At 33.9% G+C, this 23,489-nt stretch overlaps 1 protein-coding gene across 3 annotated transcripts in view; it reads left to right on the top strand.

Moving 5' to 3' along the window:
• Positions 1-23,489, top strand: part of CADM2 (cell adhesion molecule 2) — a 431,434-nt gene that overhangs the window by 252,416 nt on the left and 155,529 nt on the right. For all 3 annotated transcript variants that reach the window (XM_058185211.1, XM_058185212.1, XM_058185210.1), the window contains one exon: positions 9,372-9,521. In XM_058185211.1, coding sequence (XP_058041194.1) covers positions 9,372-9,521 — 150 coding nt within the window. The remainder of the gene's footprint in view (positions 1-9,371; positions 9,522-23,489) is intronic.

The following is a 23,489-nucleotide window of genomic DNA, read 5'->3' as shown; positions in this document are numbered from 1 at the left end:
ACACACGCCATATGAGTGAGGTTTATCAGGCTTGTTTGTTCATTCCTGGAATCCTCTCCGGGCATGGGGCCAGAGCCAGAGGCTGGAGGCATGACAGGCCGTTCATCTTCATTATCAGACTCAGAGTCTGATAACAGGCCTGGTTGGAGATGGGAGGGGCCCGGCTGAGGAGAGGAGGGAGGACGAGTCACAACAGTCTGAGTGTTATGATCCAAGTGTAAACCCAGCCCAAACCTGGTTGATAGCTAGAGCTAAGGGTTCCAGTAGTGGACCAGTGATAGCCCAAACTCAAATCCTATCAACCACAAATCCAGGAATCTTACAATTTGATATCTGCAAAATAGCTTATTGGCCTACCTCATGTGGCAGTCTGACATGGCATAGATCCCTTACACAGAGTGAAATTTACATTTGCCCATACAAATGTCCATCAGGATATGGAATAGGGGCATGGGACTGTAGCAACACAGAGGAATTGTATTGTCCCTATTGGAAGTGTGCTGTATGGGCAACTTATTTCTCAGAAAAAGGGAAAGGGAGGTACCTCAAAATCACCAGAGTCCATGCCTTCTCAAATTGTGAAGCTTATCAGTGAAATTTGGTAAACATTACTATTTCCAACCTTCAGGCATGGCTCTCCAGGTACAGAAACACCATGGGTGTTAGGTTGTGGTCATCTGGTACAGATCCTGGGGGTCTTATCCACCTATCCCTCAAGACAAGATATCACCTGACTAAAAACTATACCCGGTATTTCTCTGAATTCTGGAAGGAGGTGGAAATTGAGTTTCAGCCCTCTCAGCAGGCTCGTAATCTGTTTATGGAATTAGCTCATACCCTCAATGTGTCCAGTTGTTATGTATGTGGGGGGACCAGAATATGGGATCAATGGCCATGGGATGCACAGGAATTGAATTATAGCATTCCATACTTCCTCTCTGACATGCGAAAATATCAGCCCAAGTCAAGATGGGAATTAAGATCAGCAATTGTAGCCCAGTGGTGTTTGACTAACTTTCACGGGTAGGGAACACTACCTGCCTGGAGACCCATGAATGGGATGCAATAACAGAAACATGGTCTTACTGGCCCAATGTCACCAACTCTTTTTGGTCTAATTATTCCCTGGAAAACATAACAGAAGCCCTGCCTGGTGTGCACTGGATATGTGGAGTAATAGCCTACAGCACCCTACCATTAAATTGGAAGGGCCATGCACCCTGGGAATAGTAAAACCAGCCTTTTTCATTTTGCCCCTCAACCAACCACTGGTGTTGGAAGATTAACATTGGGAGGGTCACCAGCTCAAAGCAGATTTCAAAATAGGGAACTGGAAGGATGCAGAATGGCCTCCAGAAAGGGTAATACATTACTATGATCTTGCAACCTGGGAAAAGGACAATATGTGGGGATATCAAACTCCAGTTTACATGTTAAACCGAATCATAAGACTACAGGCTGTGGTAGAGCTCATTGCCAACGAGACAGCCCAATCTCTGCGTACTCTGGCACAACAGCAGAGAAAATTCCGAGACACTATTTATCAAAACCAACTGGCCTTAGATTATCTCCTTGCGACAGAAGGAGGTGTATGCACTAAATTCAATTTCAGTAACTGTTGTCTGGAGTTTGATGATGTGGGAGAAGGAAGTTCCCGATGAATAGAAGCCATAGCCCATGTTCCAGTTCACCACTGAAAAGGCTTTGAATTGGGTCAAATATTCGGGACCTGGTTCCCGAAACTCCCAGGTTTGCAGGCAATCGTTGCATTCATTGGTTTGATAGCTGCTGGTTGTGTAATCTTGTGTTTTGCCTATCTTTGTATGGACTATATCAAACAGTCTAGCCTTATTAGCAGAAATGAAAGCCACTGCACAGGTGATGGCCATGTGGGAACAGGATGACCCTGACTATGTAACTCTTCTGGATAGGTCAGATGAGTTACAAAGTGGGGAATAAGGTGGGCCTAGGCCCTGACATCCAGCACTAGGCCTCCAGCCTAGGCCTCAAATGCTGGTCCAGATGACTTTGCTAGTTAAAAAACTGCTGTTTTAGCAAGGACCTATATACACCCAAAATATGCTGACCATGATAGCCGCATCCTGTTATCTTCCTAGTCCATATTATGACAACACCTCTAACTATCTGTCTGGTAATTTTCCAGTTCCTCAAAATACTAATGTTTAGAACATAACCATATAAGGAATTATGCTTACTCAGGAAATGTATACGTATGACACGGTATAAATATGTTTCTTTGTAAACCCCTCGGGGTTCAGGCTTTTTGCATTGCTTTTGAACCTTCGCATTAAACCTTTCTTTCACTGAAGTGCTGACTCGAGTCCTATCTTTCTACAACATTGTTGCTTTAGTTTTCTTTTAATTATCTGATTCTGCTCAATCACACATGAGAAAAGAATTTTCAAAATTCAGATGCAAGAGTTTAAATCTGTATGAGGAATATGCCCCTACTTCAGTAATGGGTTTCAAATCCCGTCGCTACTGGTTTGCTCGTGGGTGCGTGCGTGCTCGCATGATGCTTCTGCGAATGCACAAAGCTTCTGCGCATGTGCAGAGACATCTGGGCCGGTGGGCCAAGCCTCTCGCCACCACCACTGTCCTGCTTCCAGTGAGAAATAGCAGCAGACTCATTGTTGACTGGAATAGCAAAAACCAATTGTAGTTGTCTTCAGTATTAGAGATTATATAAAAAGCATGATACATCATACTTTAAAAATCAGAATTGTGCAGGCCTTCACCTTATGAAATGAATTGTTCAACTGTTGGTTCTTTTAATTAATATTAAAAGGCAGAAACTACCCACCACTTCAGTGTTTTCATTATCAATCCCAAAGTTAGTTGCCATATCTATTGTCATTAGTTTTGTGGACTTTATATTTAATTGAAGCCCTATTTTTACTGTGTTAGTAAAACATACAGATTAGTTTATTTTCAGAGAAATGTGATGAACATAGCACAAATTATTGATATTTATTTATCTGTCTTGTTCCAATACATTTTGCCTCAATATGCATTCAGTGTAGAGCAGGGGTCTCCAACCTTGGAACTTTATGATTTGTGGACTTCAACTTCTAGAATTCTTCAGTCAGCATGTGCTGGCTGAAGAATTCTGGGAGTTGAAGTTCACAAGTCGTAAAGTTGCCAAGGTTGGAGACTCCTAGTGTAGAGATTAAATAAATAAGGAGAGAATCTAGTCTCACTTCCTTGCTGACCTAGATTTAGTCTGTTTTGCTATCATCTATCCAGAATTTAGCTTCCTTTCAAGGTTTTTATCACAATGAAATTTCCCAGGATTCCCATTTGATTAAGGACATTCCATAGGTTGACATTTTTGATACAATCAGACTATAATTTGGGAGATCATGAGTTCAAGTCCTGTTGACACAAAGCCAGTCATTTTCTCTCTAGGAAAGAGGAAATGCCAAACCACTTCTGAAAATCCTTGCCAAGAAAATGGCAGGAACGTGTCTAGGCAGTCTCTGAGAATTGAAAACAATTGGATGGAAAGAGAAAAAATGATATGTAAATCATACATTCTTTTTAAATTATTTGTCTTTCTCAATTCTCTAATGTACATAGCAATACTGTTGTTTGTTCCTGCCTGTTTTCTAAAACCAGCTTTAATATCTGTCATTTCCTTTTCATGTAGGGAGATCCTAAACATTTTAGTAAGATGTGAATTAGGATATTATGTGACAGTTACTGAATCTTATGTGTTTGATATTAGTATGTAGATAAACCTCTACCAATTTTTGCCCACCATGTCACTCTTCAGATTTGCTGGCATACTTTGGTTGCAACCTTTCCAGGTTATTCTGATGCCTACTTATTTCTACAGATTTTCATCAATTCCTGTAACATTCTCATTTGACAATGAACAGAATGTTAATCTAAATTAATCTTCTTGGAAATAGGGAATATCTCCTAATATACCCTGGATGTTAACATCCTCACTGTACATAATTTCACTATTCTCCTTCATCTCTGATCTTCTTTGAATCAATTATTGCTTGCCTCCTGGCATCCTACAACGTAGCAATTTGAAGGTGGAAACTTTCTGTGTTCTGGTGGTTTAGACTACTTTCCTTATTTTTCTATGTCTGTTGTCATATTTTATATCTTTATAGATGTCATTGCAGTACTGTACCATGTCTCTTCTAATAACTCTGAAAGTCTTCATTAAATTCATTCTTTGTCATAACTTGCTTGGAAATTTCTCATGAGCTGTTTGTGAATTCTACAATTAGTCTTATAAGTATACTTTGTTATACTTATAACTATAAATCTTCATTGTTATAATTGAGTTTTCCAAAACTCTTGTCCAATATATAGTCAAATATATAGATTTCTGTGTATTTTATCTGGTGACGGCCACTATATACAATAGGTATTATTTTGGTTGTTGAACAATTCATTAGTAACTCCTATGCATTCTGCCCAAAGTATCTTGATTTATATATTATTACAGAAGTTGATGTAATTTGCATTCTTGCACTGGCTTTCTCTCCTATGTAAAGTACCAGGTTGCCTCTTATTCAGAAAGTTGCATAGTAAACCCTTAAGCTAAAATATTATTCAGCATAAAAAAGAGAATGACATTTTAATGTAGAAAGCAATTTCAGATATGGGTTCATTGATTCAGAAAATTGGTTTAATGCAAGTTATCAATATATTTTCTGGTGTCTTATACTTCGCCATTGTTTCCTTTTGTTTTCTGCCATAAATTTATACAAAGTTTAATAATCACAAACATCATTAAAACTTGCATTACTAATGAAGCATCAGTGCAATATTCTTCTAATCTATCCAGTTCTATCCTTCTTGAAGCTTCAGAATAGCTTAGTAGAATGCTGAAAAAGAAGTTCACATATTCAAAATAACATTTCAATTAAAATTAAACTGGCAAGCAATGCTATACTGAAATGTCTAAATGTAATACATGCATGATTGCACTCAGAAGAGGGTTTATAAATCAGATTATATAACTAAGTACCTCAATGACATCATCATTCCTTGAACTGCAATACTGGTATGATGTTGTAATTAAAGGAAACCATTTTAAAATTATTAAAATTAATTCATCATTAATAAAAATTATAAAGGAAACACTATACATTGCATCTGCCTTCATGTAAAACGAAGAATAGTCCAAACTACTAAAAGAAGCACCATAGAGACAGAATCAGAATGCAAGTCAAAATAGACTAGAAAATTGTAAGTCTATCTACTCTAGAGGAGTTCAAATCACCAGGACCAAATGGATGACACCCCAGGATGCTGAAAGAGCTGGGTCTCAGGATCATTGAACAAAATATTTCAAAGCTCCTGGGGAACTGGAGAAATACCAGAGGACTGGAAAAGAGTTGCTGTGGTTTCAACCTAAAAAAAAAGAGTGGATTCAGGAAACTATACTAAGCAGCCTGACATCATTACTGGGAAGTTCCTGGAAAAGCAGTGTATCTGTGAGCCAAACCTTATTGCCTTGGGGACTAAATTATTGGATAAGGAAATTCTGTGGACATGGTTTTCTTAGACTTCAGTAAAGCATTTGACAAAGTAGATTTCAACCTATTTCTTGATAGGACAGAACAATATGTGAAAGACAGTATCACCACCAGATGGATTTGCAACTGGCTGATCAATCACACTCAGTGGGTAGTTCTCAATGAAACTACATCTATGTGGAAGAAATATGCAGTAGAATACTCAAAGTTCCTGAATTAGGTCCAGTACTCTTCAACACCTTCATAAATGATCTAGTTGAAGGGATAGAGGGGGAACTACATTTGGACTATACCAAGCTGGGAAAAATCGCTTTTAGGTGATAAATTCATGATTCAGAAAGACTTTGACAGATTTGAACACTGGGCTCTATCCAACAAAATGCAATTGGTGAGACAAATAAGTTCCTTCACATAGGTAAATAAAACCAAATGCACAGATAAAATAGTGGTATCTGACTCAACAATAGCAACTGAAGGAGATCTAGGTGTCCTAGTAGACCACCACCAAGTATGAGCCAGCAGTTTGCCAAAAAAACCTAATGCAGTATCAGGTTGTATCAACAGAAAGGTAGTTTCAATATCACATGAAATGATATTACCACTTTATGCTGCATTGATGAAACCACTCTTGTACTATTCGATCCAATTCTGATCACCAGAAAAATGTTGAGACCCTAGAAAGGGTGCAGAGAAGAGCAACAAAGATGTTAAGGGGTCTGGAGGCTAAACCATATGAAGAACAGTTGCAAGTACTGGGAATGTCTAGTTTAACAGAAAGAAGTGGTCTAAGAGTGATATGATAGCAGTAGTCCGATAATTGAGGGACTGTCACAGAGAAGGTAAGAACAAGAAGTAACGGGTGGAAGATCATTAAAGAGAGATTCCCTCTGGAAGTTGTGGCTCCTCTATCAGTGAAGGTTTTCAAAAAGAGACTGTACAGAATAGTATAAGTTCTCTTCCTTGTGCAGGGGTTGGACTAGAAGACCTCAAATGTCCCTTTCAATCCTATTATTCTATGCTCCATATTATAATATTTAGGAAAATCTATTCCCTACACAATCTGTATATGTTTATGGGCTATGTAGAAGCATATGCTTGTGACTATGAATACAACACTTTTAGTGTATTCTGAAGGATCTAAAGTCATTTTCTTATGACAAATGCATAAAAATATGTCATTGAGAATATTTTGGCTTTAAATTGCAATAACAAATGACAATAGATCAAGTTGGTCCAGCCTGTTAATTTTGTCATCTTTGTGTACTGCATAATTTTAATATTTATGGTAGCAAGCTGTCTGATTTGAATCACAACTAGTACATCTTTCTTCATAATTACAGATATAATGTTTCTGACTATTTATTCTGATAACTAGCAAATAATACATTTCTTGTAGAGTACATCTGGAAAAAATCCTTTTAATTGCATGAGACATATAGGCCCTTTTTCAAATTAAAAACAAATCTATCCTTGATTCTGTTCTTGTTGTTCTGTAATCATTATTCCCATTATTATGAAACACTTTTTTCCTTATGTACAAACTTTCCCTCAAATAACAAAAAAATAAACTATTATTAGTCACAAGTTGGCTTCCTAATTTTATTTCGTTGTCTTAGTATTGTAAAAAACACAGCACAATATTTAAAATTTCTACTGAGAAAGGAAAGTGAAAGGAGAAGTGAATAGGAAAGGATGTTAATTTTGAGTTCAGTGTCAGATCTGGAAGCCATCTTTCTACCTTTGTGCCTTCAGGCTTCCGGCCTGCCACAAATCCTACTGTGGGAAATTGGAGGTGGGGACTGCATAGAGGGAAGAAGATATGTAGTCAAAATAAAATTATTTATAGAAAGTCAAGGCCGTGGTGCCTTGTAACTGTGTTGAGAAGAATGAAGAAGTATCTTCTGTGCCAGACGGTACTTGATTGGATGTGTCATGGACATGTGGTTGAGGGACAAGGCCTTGAACTTTCTTTTGGGTGTGGAAAATCAAAAACTCTCAGATTCAGGTTTTCGCAGATGTGCCAATATGTCATCTCTAATAAAAGTTAGCTTTCAGGAACTTCAAGCCTCTGAGTTTGATTTCGTTGGGGGTGTTACTTGAAACTCTGACATTTAGTTTATTAAAACCAGACAACCAATACTATTAGTAAATTTTCATGTATTTATTATGTAATAATGCACTCTCTATGCTATCACACACATGCTTGCTTCCAGATCTTGTGTTAAAATTTGTTTCAGGGAGGAGGAAAGAAAAGGGTCCATAAGGTTCTCATTGGTCTAGACAACATAAACATCTGCTAGATTCATGAGCAGCTTGTTGAAATAATTCATCAAAGAGAATCTCAGGCAATCAGCATGATCATTTTTATAGATATTTTGAAAGCAAACACAAACACATCAACAAGTTAAGTATTTTTTTAAAAAAGTATAGTCAAATCTACCCATGGTTCAGTCTCTGGACCAGTATCTCTCAACAAAACTAAATTCACAAATTATTACTTAAAAGAAAGAAAGAAAAACAACCCTAGCATAACATTTGGTACATGCTTTCTTTTATTCCTTGAAGAAAAGTGGAATATATTAAGAAAACAATTAAATAAAAATAGAAAATATGCATATCTGTGTGCATTAAATTTGTAGGCTTCCTTATTTTCATCTAAATGAAATTATATTCTGTTTCAATAAAAGTTCCATTTATGGAGCATTAACGGCCATAAAATAGAGGTGACTAGCTTTAAGTATTTAAAAGTAATCTTCAGGCTACTGGCTTGCAGAAAGCTCACTACAAATATGTTGCTGCTATTGGAAAAGTTCTGCCAATACCATTCTTAAATATTTGTGATCTAAGGGAGGATATTAAGTTTTTATCTATCTGTCTATCATCATTTTGAGTGTGTGCTCCTTAGCTTAACAGTTGAAAATAGTGAGGAAGAAGAATAAATTGAACAAATAATGACTAAATTATGTATAACTTCTAAATTATACATTGTTTAAAATTTGTTTATTTAAATGTTTTAGTAGATATTTCTGTATTGCTTAAAGAAAAAAGAAAATACAACATGAACTTTTGGAATCTTATATAATTCATATTCTTCCAAACAGGTGGCAGTCATCTGATTTTCATCACTTATGATAGCAAAATAGTAAATCATCCTTCTTTAGTGTTACTTTTGAACTCTGTAAATATCTTAACTATTTCTGTTTAGACATCTGAAAAAAAAACAACCCCAATCAGGCCAAATTAGAATTAAAAGAAAAAAAGAAATGTTGATAAGACTATTCATATTATCTTTGAATTAGAATTTTAGATATGAAGTTGTCCTAAGTTACGTTTCAGTTCAGAATCTCTGTCTCAAGATTTTGCTAAAGTATTTGTGATAATTTAGCCTACCTTTAATTACATTTATCACACACAGACAAATTTACAAAACTGTTGTTTAAATTTAGTTAAGCCATGAACATCTAGTTAAGCCATGAACATATGTCCATTGGGACACTAGAATATAGATTTTGTGACTTTTCTTCATTCTAAAATATTTTAAATTGTTAAAATGTTCACCTGGCCTTGCTACATGTCAGAAAGTGATACTAACTTAAACAAAGAAAATAATAATCTGATAATTTTCATAAAATTATTGTTTTTAAAGAAAAAGATGGATAAAAGCATGATGTATCCATCTTAAGAGCAACTATTCTGATAAGATTGTATTTTTTTAAAAAATTCCTCCTACTGGAATAGAACAACAGGAACTCACTGAACAACTCTTTGGGAAAGTAAAAGATATTGATCTACTCTTATAACTTTTAATATAGTACAATTTCTTTTTCTTTTTAATGTTCTCCCCAGGCAGCCAAGGCCAGTTCCCACTCACACAGAATGTTACAGTTATTGAGGGTGAAACAGCAACACTGACTTGTAGAGTTGATCAAAATGATAACACCTCCCTCCAGTGGTCGAATCCAGCTCAACAAACTTTGTACTTTGATGACAAGAAAGGTGAATATACTTTTTTTTTGTCCTCAGTTGATTATTTAAATAATAATAATGTTACTGTTAAATAATGGTTGCACACTCTACATTCTATTTTACATTATCCTCAAGCTAAAAAATGTGTAACTTGAACATGATTGTTTGATTGTAAAATTATAGAATATTGATATTAATTTGAAAAAAAGTTTTAATTGTTTCATTTCTTCTCTGTTTTTACTGTTGACTAAAGATGTTTGTGATCTGTGTTCACTAAGGATAGAGAATTAAGATTACAAGTGTGGTTAAACAGGTTAATACAGGTACAAAATGTATTACCATGGGCTTCCATGCAAGGAAAAAGGTAGAAATGTCAAGATGTGTGTTATGACATCACCATTCAAAAATTGCAGCTTATGTCAGATATCAGGAGGCAGCTGCACAATCTTGTAGTTGCATTATGATATAATTTAGCAAGCCATGAACATATGTCCATAAAAATAGCAAGTAGTCCCATTGTCAGTTGATCATCAGTGATGTGTTTCAGAAGACAAAGTTGGCTTTTTTAGTCAATTAGTTAATACCAGTCCTGCATTATGGAAATATGGAGGACTACCTTTATCTTTGTACTGCCAAAATAAATGCTGCTTCAGCCTAACATCACTATTTAAACTACTGCACATTGTTCAATTTGACCTGTAGATTTGCATGTGTCCTACCAAGGAAAATTTGTATGTTTCTATGTTTTCTTTCATTGAATTCCTTGTTTATATACTTGCTGTCCTTGATATAATATAAAATAATAGTATCAGTGCCTATTATGTAGTTCTAAGGAATACAAAAAAAGAAAACAAATAAATTTCATGCCCTTTGTTTACATCTCGTATCTGATCTGAGAAGAGAGAGTTGGTGAAAGAATGAAAGAACAGAGAAGGGGGAGGGGAAGAAGAAGGGGGAGGGGAAGAGGAAGAGGAGGAAATGGTGATGGGCACAAGTGTGATATAGCAAGTGTATATTTTTTTCTAACGTAGCTTTTGTGGAGGGAAGGAGGAGAAGGAATACATGTGTGATATAGAAAGTGATACAGTCTTTCACATACATAATGTTTTCTATTTAGATATTTGATACCAGTAAGTTTATTAATGTTCATTCTCCTAACCAACACAATTTTCTCTCCAAATATATGTATACATACATTATTTATTTATTTAAACCTATTCATTCTAATAGTCTGTGTGGAATTAACCTATCAAATCTCACTCACCTATTGTGAAAAATCCATTTGTCCCATTCAAAAACAGCAACAAAAATTATAATTTCCATGTCTTTGGGAAGTGGGGATAAGTATTTCTGAGTTTTTCACATGGTTTAATTTTTTCATGACTAATTTGTTATGAGATGATAAAGTAATAATTTTTCTTGTAACTTTACAAATATTATTCATTTATGTATGTGTTTGTTAAAATTATTTGCCGCGTTTCTCACTGTGAAGCTACTTTAGATAGCTCACAACAATGAAAACAAGTGTAAACGTAACAGTAGAAAAGTATTGGAAGAACAGAGTAAACAATTAAAAAGAAAATAATGAGAACACAGCAATATGAGAAAAAAAGATGTTTGCGTGGGGAAGCAAGAAGCAAGGGGAGAGGTGGGATTTACCATCAATGTAATAGCCATCTCCAAGATGGTACTCCACACTGTTAGTCAGTATTCCTACAATGTTATTCAGTAGCTCTTGTGGAGGACTATATTTCCACTCATATACAAACATATATAAACACAGGTAAATATTCTCTCTAGCCACTCACACTGTAAGTTATTGGGACAATATCAATATACCCACTTAATATGCTATCATTTTTCTGACATCTTCTCCTTTCTTTTTTCGGATAGCATTTCTTCCGGACCGTATGTGCAATGAATGCAACAGAACTCATTAAAACTAGTAGCTTTATAGTAGTTCACATGTCATAATTTCCGACTTCTGGAACAGCATCCCAGCCCAATCTTTGCTATAATAATAATAATAATAATAATAATAATAATAATATTTTAATTTGTATACCGTCCTTCTCCCAAAGGACTCAGGGCAGTGAACAGGCAGAATAAAAACAACAATAAAATACATACAATAAAATATCAATTAAAAAACTTAAATCTTTTCTTTCCACCTGGGTTTTTTTCCTCCTACCAGGCCCTAGGATATGTTGGTGTATATTTCCTCCTAAATTGAGTTCTGTCAAGATAGTTTACAATACAGCTTTCACTAGAGGTTTTTTTTTTAAAAAAATGGTACCCACACAAAATAATTATTTAATTGGAGAGCCTTAGAAACCTAAAAGTAAATTATGTTTGATTCTAAATAAAAATCTTATATCTTCATAGAATTATATTTTTCCTAATTGCATAATTCCAATTGCATTTTATTGAATTAATTAATTACATTGATTATGACCACCCGCTCCAATAGACTAAGGGTAGCTTTTAATAACAAAATGCACAATTAAAACTAAACAAAAAATGAAAGTAGCCTGGACTAAAGCAACAATAACAATAAAAACGTAACAGTGTTCCACAACATATGAGCAGAGCTAAGTTGTAAGAATTTTCTAGAACCTTAAGAGACTGGGTATCATCTGTAATTTGAGGAGATGCTGTTCCAAAGGGCATAGATAGAGAAGGCATGCTTCTTTAGTCCCATGCAGTATCCAAATTTAGTTGACTAAATCTGGAATAGCGCCATTGTGCCAAACATCTGAACAATGGGAAATCAACAGTGCCTTAAATAGGCAGTTCCTCAAATAACCAGGCTCTATTTTGAATCCTGACCAACTCTTACATTTTAAAAAAACACCCTAATAGTTGTTTCTTTGTTTGTTCTGGTATATACATTATAACATTACTAAGAGAAAATACAGGAAAAGAATCAGAAAGAAAGAAAGAAAAACAAATTTATAAGCTTATAATAGTAAAATGTCAAGGTGACATTAGATCACTGAAATTGTCAAAGTGACATTAGATCATTGCTGCATAATATGATTTGGGTTAAGTTCTTGTGCTAATTTGAGATTTCAAAAACATTATTAAGATCAAATTAATATTCAATAAGTAACTAAAGTGGCCAGTATAAAACATCAGGTTAGATGGGCTAAAGAAAGGAAAATAATTATTGCTTAAAAAATAGATTTATGTTTTATCTTACTTTGATTCCACTGAAGAGTGGAATAAAGGAGCCTGGATTTGCCTCTTTGTCTGTTCAGATCTTAAACAGACCCACAATGCATCATTTCTTAAGGTAGAATAAGCCTGGCAAAATCTCTGAAATTAAATATGCAAATATGGATTTTGGTAAATCCTCAATTTTAATGGTCACTACCAAAGCTCAGTAATTAATTTTATACCAGTATAAAAAATAGAATGTTCAATACGCATTTTGTACTTTGAACAATACACCTTGCAGAAAGACCGTGAGAAACAAGTTAATTAATCATGCTACTACAAGTGTTCAATATTTATTTACAAGATTTGTGCAGCTGCATAACTCATGTAGTTGTTACTCTGGGTGTTATACATCAAATAAACCTCTCCTAAATAACATTGCAAATACAGTATCACCTGAAAACAAAAATGAGGATTTAAAAAAAAAATCCTAAAGGCTGAAAGAAGTCAGGGCTATCCTATTATAGAAAAGGAAGCAAATCATACTAAAGGGCAGATAACACACAAGAAGAAGGACACTTCCTAAGTCCCAACAAATGATATTATTTCAAGAACCAATTCATATCCAATCAATAAGAAAATGTAAAATGGGCAGAAATAAACAGAGACAAGTGGTCCTGCATATTCTACAGTTTTGTGCTTTGTGGGTAATGATAATGATAATTGACACCATAAATGACATTCAGAAGTCTGCTGAGACCCAATGCAGCTCCCAAAGTTGTGTTACTACATAGGAAATTACAACACTAACTGAAGAACCCGAGAAAAAGGTAGAAAACCATAATGACAATGTGCTTTTCCCTCAGTCCCCTAAGCTGGCAAGAAGGATACCAGGGATCACAAAATAGCTGTCAGAAGCACAATGCCAGTATAATTAAACATGTTAATACAATTGCTCAATATCTATTTATTTAGATTATTTGTTTGCTCCCCAGTTTAGGTAAATATAGTTCTAAGTGATTTACATCAAATTATCCATCCCCAAATTATATTGCAACTAAAAACCAAGCAGATCCCCAATCCTACCCCACTAACAGCTCCAAGTACCCTCTACATTTTATCAGAAAGAACAGGAGGAATGGAGAATGAGATTAACTGGCGCTCCATCCTGTTTTTCCCAGAAAAATCCCAAGCACATAAGATTTAGTGTGCACTAGTTAATTTGTTTGATATTTAGCAGTACTTTATGTAGTACTTTATGTAGTATTGTTTTTAGACAATTAGTAACAGAAAAGGAAAACAAAGGAACTTAACACATACAGTAGCTATAATATAGCTATAATGAAGATGTATCTTCAACATGTGAATCAAATATGTACAGACCTTAACTTTCTGGTAGTGTTCATTCAATATGTGAGAAGCATTTTGCAGATGGTCATCCTTTTGTGATTCATTTATTTTTATTTATTTATTTATTTATTTGATTTTTATATCGCCCTTCTCCCGAAGGACTCAGGGCGGTGTACAGGCAAAAATAAAACAGATAATACAATGTACAATTTAAAATGCAATTAAAAAACTTATTTTAAAATTGGCCTGAGAAGTAAAAATATACAATAAACTAAAAACCCCATTTAAAATTAATTAATAAGAATTTAAAATTAATAAAATTCAATTTAAGCCAGCCCCGCGCGAATAAAAAGATGTGTCTTCAGTTCGCGACGGAATGTCCGAAGGTCAGGTATTTGGCGTAAACCCGGGGGAAGTTCGTTCCAGACTGTGGGAGCCCCCACAGAGAAGGACCTTCCCCTGGGGGCCGCCAGCCGACATTGCTTGGCGGACGGCACCCTGAGAAGTCCCTCTCTGTGAGAGTGTACGGGTCGGTGGGAGGCATGTGGTAACAGCAGGCAGTCCCGTAAGTACAATGGATGCAAGTGCAATTTCAGGTTCACATGCCACTCTTGTACAGCTGTCAAGTTATTAACATGTAAGTAAAGCTATGATGCTTCAGATTTAATTAATTCAGTTCTTGCTATACAGAAAATGTTTTCATGCGCTCCAATTTTTTCAAAAGAAACAAATCTAGGAATATTTAAGGACATTAGCATCTGTACATCAATATCTTTAATATAAATAATGTCTGATTAGAATAAAATTAGCAGTTCCTCAAATAACCAGGCTCTACTTTGAATCCTGACCAACTCTTTAAAAAAAACCCTAAAGGTTGTTTGTTTGTTTATTTGATTGTTCTGGTACATACATAGTAACATTATTAAAAGGAAATACAGGAAAAGAATAAGAAAGAAAAACAAATGTATAAGCTTATAATATTAAAATATTAAGGTGACATTCAATCATTGAAATTGTTAAGGTGACATTAGACCATTGCTACATACTATGATTTGGGTTAGGTTCTTGAGCTAATATGAGATTTCAAAAACATTATTAAGATCAAATTAATATTCAATAAGGAACTAAAATGGCCAGTATAAAACATCAGGTTAGATGGGCTAAAGAAAATAAAATAACTATTACTTAAAACTAGATTTATGTTATATCTTATTTTGATTCCATTGAGGGACAGAATAGAAACAAATCTAGGAATATTTAAGGACATTAGCATCTACATCAATATTTTTAATCTAAGTAATGTCTGATTAGAATAAAATTTGAAGGAAGTATTGAAAATAAAATTAGTACAAAATACTTAGAATTTGTTTTATTTGGGGCATATATTAGGGTTTTTTTTTTGGTATGGTATAATTGTATTGCTTATTTTTATATTTTAGCAATGAAAATTTTTATTGTGACAATAGCTAACAGAGTAGCATGGTGAGTCATGGTGTATTAAGAAAATATGCCAGAATTGTGTTCTGTTTGCATCTGGTGTTTGTGAAGCAGAACTTCAATGAAAGTGAATGTTAGGAAATAGTAAGGTTTATTGAATGTGAAAATATCTGCTGTCTATGGATTAAAATATTGAGTTTTTACAATATCTATGTGGTCATCAAATTTTCTTAAAATGTTCCTTTTTGTTTTTAAAGTGTAAACGTGTTTGGAATGTTTCCACAACCATATATCAATTGGAAATAAATAGAAGGAAGAACTATGCAATAGACATGAAAATTAATAGTAGCTTAATTTGTGCTTGTTTTAATAGAAATGATCATATAATCCCCTCTACATGAGTGTTCCAGGCTACCCATCTCACTTATGTTGCAATTGTGATCCTGGCTTCCTTGAAGGCATCGTGTGGTTATCATGATTTCCTGCAGAAAAAAGACATATCCACATAGCTTATATTAATAGGCTTTTATAAACATTGCCTGTAGGGAATCAATGTGTTTGGAATCAGAATGGTTGCTTTTAGGACTTAACTGGAATACTTACATAATAACAGCTATGCGGGATTCCTATTTGTTCAGAAAGTTAATAGTTATAATAATCAACTAGATCAAGCCACTTTTGAGTTTTCTAATTCCAATAGACACATCACATTTTTTGTCTTTTGTTTAATCAATAGGATTGCCAAGGGAGGTACGGTCAATTTTCAAAAATACATTTTTTAAATTTTAGATAGTTTTATATTTATTAAAGCTGAAAAATATTTTTATTCTGAAGAAATAATTTACTTACTGAGTAAAATAATGATGATTATAGCTATTAAATATGAAAAGATTTTGGATAGATAATCTTAAATAGGTCACAAACATTTTCTTAGAAAGAAGGTAATAAGAATAATAGCTGTACTGCAATATATTATTTATATATTGCAGTACAGATTTTAAACAGTGCCAAATAAAATAAAGTCAACAAAAACTGAAGGACACAAGTGTTCAGAATTTTGTTATATTTTGAAAATCAATTTTAGATAGACATGTATTACATGTATTACAGGTGATAAAAGTACGTTATTCAGATATATTTTTCTCTCTTGGACATCCTAATTCCTATTTACATAATATATATTTGCAGAAATATCTCTCATGTCAATATAAATATACTGTACTAAAAATGGGGCATGCTATTGTAATCAGTTTATACAACACTACATATAGTATTGCAGTGAGAATTTCTTCTGGTATATTTTCCCTTCTCAATATTTTCCTTGGTAGAAAATATTGCTTTGTTTTGTTTTTATTTATTTATTTCCACATAGGAAAAATAAAGTTTAGATAAATTAATCACCAGAAAATTTGTGTGAATGTCAGATCATTCAGTACACATGTACAAAAGGTTGACTTCCTATGAATCATTTAAATTCATCACAAAGCATAACTTCCTGTCAAGGAGTTTTGCCAAATAAGGATGAAAGCAGGCAGAAAACTGCAAAGTAGTATAACATCTGATGTATAATGAAAATAGGGTATAACAAGGGAAGAAATCTTTAAAAAAAGTTAAACAATTTAATAGAATTAATTTGAAATCCTGTAATAATCAGGTAACTTTTTAAAATATTTATTTTTAACATTATATGTCTTATTTAGACAATAAATGTATATGTTGATTGTCTATTGTTGAACGTTGTAAGAATTCAGCATCTTTAGATTATTAGACTATTAGAAAAAAAGTATATTCACAAATAATACACACACACACACACACACACACACACACACACACACACACTTAAATATACAGTTGGATTGTAAGAAAGTAATAAAACTGTTTATTTTTCCATCAAGTAAAATGAATAGTTGAGGGTGAAGGGTAAAGCCTGGTAACAAAATGTTCAGAAACCAACCCACAAGCTCGGAGAATGAACCTTCACCCTCATCCTACATTTGAGCTATAGATATTTGCCACTATTGCAAATGAATAATTTTCAGGGGAAATAGTGAAGCATAGGAGACTGTGCAATTCTTTTGCTGAAGTCTGAATGACTTCACAAACTACTGAAAATCTTCTAGATTTGCACTGAGGGAAACTGAAAAATATAGTGGATAAGTGAAACTGTGATTTAGATAAATAACCTAACAAATAAATGAAGTAACTTCTGGGGAAGAATGATAGACTAAACAGTGTTCCAAATAAGACAAAGCAATTATTGTGGCTAAAAACAGGGAGTCAACAAGCAGACTGGTTCCTTCGACTCTCTCCAAACGAGAGAAGATGCAAGATTGCCCCAGCCATGTTTCAAATGGTTGCTTTCATAAGAGGCAAGGCAATGGTCTATGGAGAATGGGAGAATAGAAGCTGCCATACGTTCTTTGGAGCCTTGAAAGAACAATAAGTCTGCACTTTCTGTGCTAATCACATTTTGGAAATTGCCTGTTAACTACTTTTAAAAAGTTAGATACCTTCAAAACAACAAGGCTAAAGACATTGAGTGACTTCTTTGAATATAATAAAATTGTTTCTTTAAAAGCTTGAAGAATTTAAAAAATAGAAAAAGCAAGGCAAAATTTGGAATACAAAAAAAATTAAATAGTTTTATCTATGACCATTGTTTGTGTATACTGTTGTGACAAAAAATAAATAAATAAAAAAAAGATTAAGGACTCTGAAAATTTTGGAAGATTTGATTTTGAATATTAAGACTGAAATTAATTCTAAATATTTTTTTGTGGAAAAGTAAAACCTATTTTTAGTACTGAAAACATAAGAAAATATATAGCAAGGTAAGCAAATTATATTGATGTTCAGAGACACTTTTGAGGAGTTGCATCAGGACTTTGAATTATTGATGTCAGCTGTGTTGTCTTTTCTTAGGAACAGTTTGGTCTCAAATAAACCTGTAATAGAAAGGGATTTGCAATAAGATCTATCTGAGAATGTGAACAAGCATTTGTCATTAGACATATAAAACAACTGCTGAGGCTTTAAATATTAATTAGGAAATAAGAATGCCAATCCTAGAAGTAATTGAATACTTCCTTCTTGGTGGATTTAGAAAAGTGGCTTTTAAAGTTTTGAAGAAATTCAAGAAAAGAATCACCACTTATCTGAATGGATTAAAGAACAAGATTGTTTTACACAAAAAGAAGGAACACAGTATTCAATCCAGATTAAAATGGGACATGTTATTATTTTGGATGGTTCTTTTTGGATGTGCTGACATCTGGACTGGAAAAATGTTGTGCATTATTTTAACCTGCTTCATTATTTTAGCCATTGTCCATCCACTGCAGCATCTTCTGCATGTTTCAATCAATCCAATCTTGAACTTCCTTTTGCCAATTGGGCCCACGATAGTAAATAACTACCACATATAAGCATGCAGGAAGGTAACAGCATTTTGTGTTTCCCCATATCCTCTGTGCTGTGACATTATGTCATGATGGTTACATGACTGTGAAAATGTCTTTATACAATGCTGGCTGTTTACCTTAAGAAATGGAGATTAACACTGTCCCTTATAGTCAGTCACTTTACTTAAGGAGGTAAAACCCACAAAGACATCTTTATCTTTACTTTTTTTTATTTTTGAGGGCAAAAACACTATGGAAAATAATACTTCCAATCATTATGTGCAGATTATATTACATATTGACCAGTTTTCATAGAAATAACAACTTAATTATCAAGTTACTTTGTTTGCTTCTTTGTTTAAAAATCGGAAACTGCAGTAGGCTGCTGTACTAAATAACATACATATACACTATAAAGATCAAACTAATTACATATTGAATCACTGTCCCTGAAAAAAGAAAAATATTATATTGTATTATCAACTTTATTGAGTATGATACCAAACTGAATATTCAGTTCACACATTCTGTTAACTCATAATATTGTTTATTTGATTTCTGTAAAGTGTATTGTGCAAACCAAACCAATTTTGGTTTATTCAATACATCAACCATGGCCTAATACAACATATGTCATACTTTGCAATATTAGACCTATTATAATAATGAAGAAATTACCCATCCCCAAAATAATAATAAATAATAAAATAAAAATATAATAATAAATAATAAAATCAATGAATTACTGAATACAATTGCTATTATAAATACATACACATACATATACCTGGCAATATCTAAGAGCAGGAATGTTGAAGAAAGAGATAGAGCGGCTAATTCTGGATGCACAAGACCAAGCCCTAAAAACAAATACATACAGAGCTAGAATTGAGAAGACAACATAGATAGCAAGTGCTGCTTGGGAAAGAAGCAGAAGAAACAGTGGACTACCTGCTTAGATGCTGCAAGAAGATTGCAAAGACTGATTAAAAAACATTGGCATGACAAAATATCAACAATGATGTATTGGAAAATCTGCAAGAAATATTATTTGCCTGGATGGGACTGATGGGACTATAAAATAGAGATGGTAATATAGTAGAAAATGAAGAAAATAAAGTACTCTGGGACTTTAGAATTCAAACACACAAGCATCTGCTGCATAACATGACAGATTTACCAATTGTCAGTAAGAAAAACAAAAATGTCTGGATTGTGAACATGGCAATGTCCGAAGCACAATAGAAGAGAAGGAATGGGAAGATAACAAAATACAAATACCTCCAAATAGAAATAGAATGACTGTGTAAGAAGCAAGCAAAGGTGGTTCTAAGAGTAATAGGAACTTTGGGTGCAAACCAGGGGTGAAATGCTCCCAGATCGGACCGGCTGGTGTGATCCGGTAGCGATGGCGGCGGCTGGTTCGGAGTACCAGTAGCAAAAATCCCTGGCCCCGCCCCCACTGCCTCTGCTGAGCCATACCATCAGCAGAGAGGTTTTTTTTTTACTTTTAAAAGAAGGTTTTGCTTCAGCATGCCTTTAAAACTAAAAAAAAGCCTTTGAGGATCCTGCCCCTCAGCTGAGATCGGCAGAGCTTTTAAACTTAAAAAAAAATAAAAATTAAAAGCTACTCTGGGGATCTCACCTGAGTTCCTCATCAGCAGAACCTTAAAAAACATGTTTTCTGTAAAAAAAACATGTAGAAAAACTCCTTTTAAAAGAGTCTAAGACACTTACCAGATTACTGATCGACCTCATGGCTTTTCTCGCAGCCAGAAAGCCCCAGTTTTGCTTTCAGCACCAGACAGAACTAATCTAAACTTAGCTAATCTATTTCACCACTGAGTGATTATTGCTGTCTGGCTTTCCTGGCTGAGGAACTCTGGGAATTGAAGTCCACAATAAAATAAAATAATAAAATAAAATATTTGTGCAGCTTTCTGAAATTTGGTATGTTTCTGTAGTGTTTCACTCTAACTACACAAACACACAAAATCTCAGAAAGCTGTATGTGTTATTTTGTGTTGTGTTGTGTGTGTGTAAAGTGTGAAAGTTGGTTTTTGAGCTTTTTGTGGCTATGTGAAGTGTGAAGTGCAGCTGCTTTTACATTGTGTGTGAGTCAGTTGTGTTGTGTTATGTTGTGGTGTGTGTGTGTAAAGTGTGAAAGTTGGTTTTTGGTACCTCTTATTGTTTTTTTATACTTCGTTTATTCTTTTTATTATTTATTGTTATTGGCCACGCACACCCAGCCATCTGACCACCAAGCCATGCCCACCAATTAAGCCACGCCCACAGAACCGGTAGGGAAAATTTTTAGATTTCACCCCTGGTGCAAACCCAAAACAACTGGAGCACCACTTAAACACCATCACCATTGGTAAATTCACCTTTGGTCAATTGCAAATGGCAGCTTTCCTCTGTGACGACATCTGGCTGAATGTGTAATGATGGTGATGGTGATATTATTACCTTTGGGACCACTTCTCCAAGTAGGAATTGCTGTTCTGTGCAATAATCTCAAGAATTGATATTTGTCCAGATAAACCTGCTGTTGGCCAAACATATTCAGGCAAAGCAGTACTGACAAAATTTACTCCAGACTTTGCTTCCCACTCTGCCTGTAAATGTGAAAGATTCCCTAGACAAAGTAAGAGTAAATTTTAAAGTCTGTCAATTAAAAAAAAAAATCTACTCCACATTTGAGAAATCCTTGATTAATATGAATCTATTATATCATACATATAATCATTGAAATAGTACAGTAATTATTATCCTCACTTCATTAATTTCAACAATTTCAAAGATTTATTAAATATCAATTTAATATTTATTTAAAATCAATTAACTACATCTTCGGGAAAAAATCTGCTCACTGTTCCTTCTTCCCATTTGTCCTTCATTCATCCAATTTCTTAGATATTGTCAGCTTCAAATTTCAGAGCTAAGGCTGGATCACACACAAAACTTCACAAGTTTTCTTTCCATTCTATTTGGTTGGAAACCATCAAAATAAGATAGGCTCTAAAGTGAGTGATACTTGATGAAAAGATAGGTACGAATACTAAAGTCTGTCAAAATAAGGTTTTTAGATCTCAGTTCCTACTTTAAAATGTCCTGTAAGCAATACCATTATCCCAGATGTCAGTTATTAATTAATGGTTATCATAATATAACAATGGAATAATATATTTAATTGATGAGTCATACACAAGATCTAAGAATTTTAAAAACTTTTAAATATAAGATCTTTCTGTGGAAGCACTTTGGTATTTCATGTCAATCCTATTGTTGTCTGAGGTAATGACTTGAATCTAATTCAGTGTGTCATCCAGTGCATAATTATCTTTGCACTACTATTCAAAAACAGAATGTGGTTGATTTTGTTTAACTTGACAGCCATGTTTCCCTGGCTGGATGAATGCTATCTGGCATTCTTTGGCTGCTCCTATTGCATCTGCTTTAATTAGTTTTTGATTGCTGTTAATTTCACAGTCTTTTCATTTAATAAATTACATCAAAATGCCTTAGTTTTTGTTGTATCAGCTTTAATTAGTTTTGTGGACTGCTTACTTGAGTTTTGATTTGGTCTTTTTTTGAAGGAACTTATTTCTGTCCTTTCCCCAGCAATATAGCCAACTGATTCTTTTATGAAAACATTTTTATGTTTTTTTTAAATAAATTGCTAAAATCAGAATTAGTATCTACAGTACTTATCATCTTGAAGTCCAGATATATTAAATAGAACTAATGAAAGTGGCTTTTCTTTTCATTTAAATCTGTGTAATTGCCTACAATTGAATATTTTTATAGATAGATAGATAGATAGATAGATAGATAGATAGATAGATAGATAGATAGATAGATAGATAGATATGTCACATTCAATCATAGTAAATATAGATTTCTTTACCCTCTGAGAGGGCAATCACTGGATAGCAATAAAGAGTTAGCATTTTCTGTATTTTTTTTACTACTATTACATGACTATCCAGATTGCAGTCCTCGGATACCATAAACCTACATCTTTGCAATAATGTATAGGATGTGGTACCTGTTGAATTTTTAAAAAATAAAATCAGAGTCTCTCTCCCTCTCTTATAATTTGCTATAAGACTCAGGACTTTATCTGATAAATCTGGCATTTTTCATAGCTTTTGTGCATAAAACTAACTTGATTTTCCAATTCCATCAGTAGTTGTAACTAGACACTGGGACAACTAGATAGCTGCATTTTTTTTCCTGTCTCCTTACCTTACACAGCATGTGATATTAAATTACACTTTATCCCAATCAATATAGTTAGTAATCTCAATAAATGAAATTTGCAGCCAAGAACATCAGGCAATTCACATTTGTAGCCACAGTTAATGGCTTATTCTTATTCTGAACACTCTGATGAGATGATCTTTTCTTTTTTCTTGACCTCAGATTTGATCTTTGCTATTTGTCCACAGTAACAGTATTTTTAAAAACCATAATAAGATCTTGGACATTTTCTGATCCTTTGCATTTCATCACATTTTTTCATTTTACATGGCTATACCTTTTCAAATAATAATGATGTAATGTCCCTGATTTATTGTTTGTTATTCTTGTGACATATAGATGCTGAATACAGGCCATAGTCAGACAAAGGTGAAGTAGTTCT

Source organism: Ahaetulla prasina, chromosome 5 (assembly GCF_028640845.1).
Source record: "Ahaetulla prasina isolate Xishuangbanna chromosome 5, ASM2864084v1, whole genome shotgun sequence".
NCBI classification, from domain to species: domain Eukaryota; kingdom Metazoa; phylum Chordata; class Lepidosauria; order Squamata; family Colubridae; genus Ahaetulla; species Ahaetulla prasina.
Note: the sequence above shows the minus strand (reverse complement) of the source record. Positions and strands in the feature narration are given on the sequence as shown.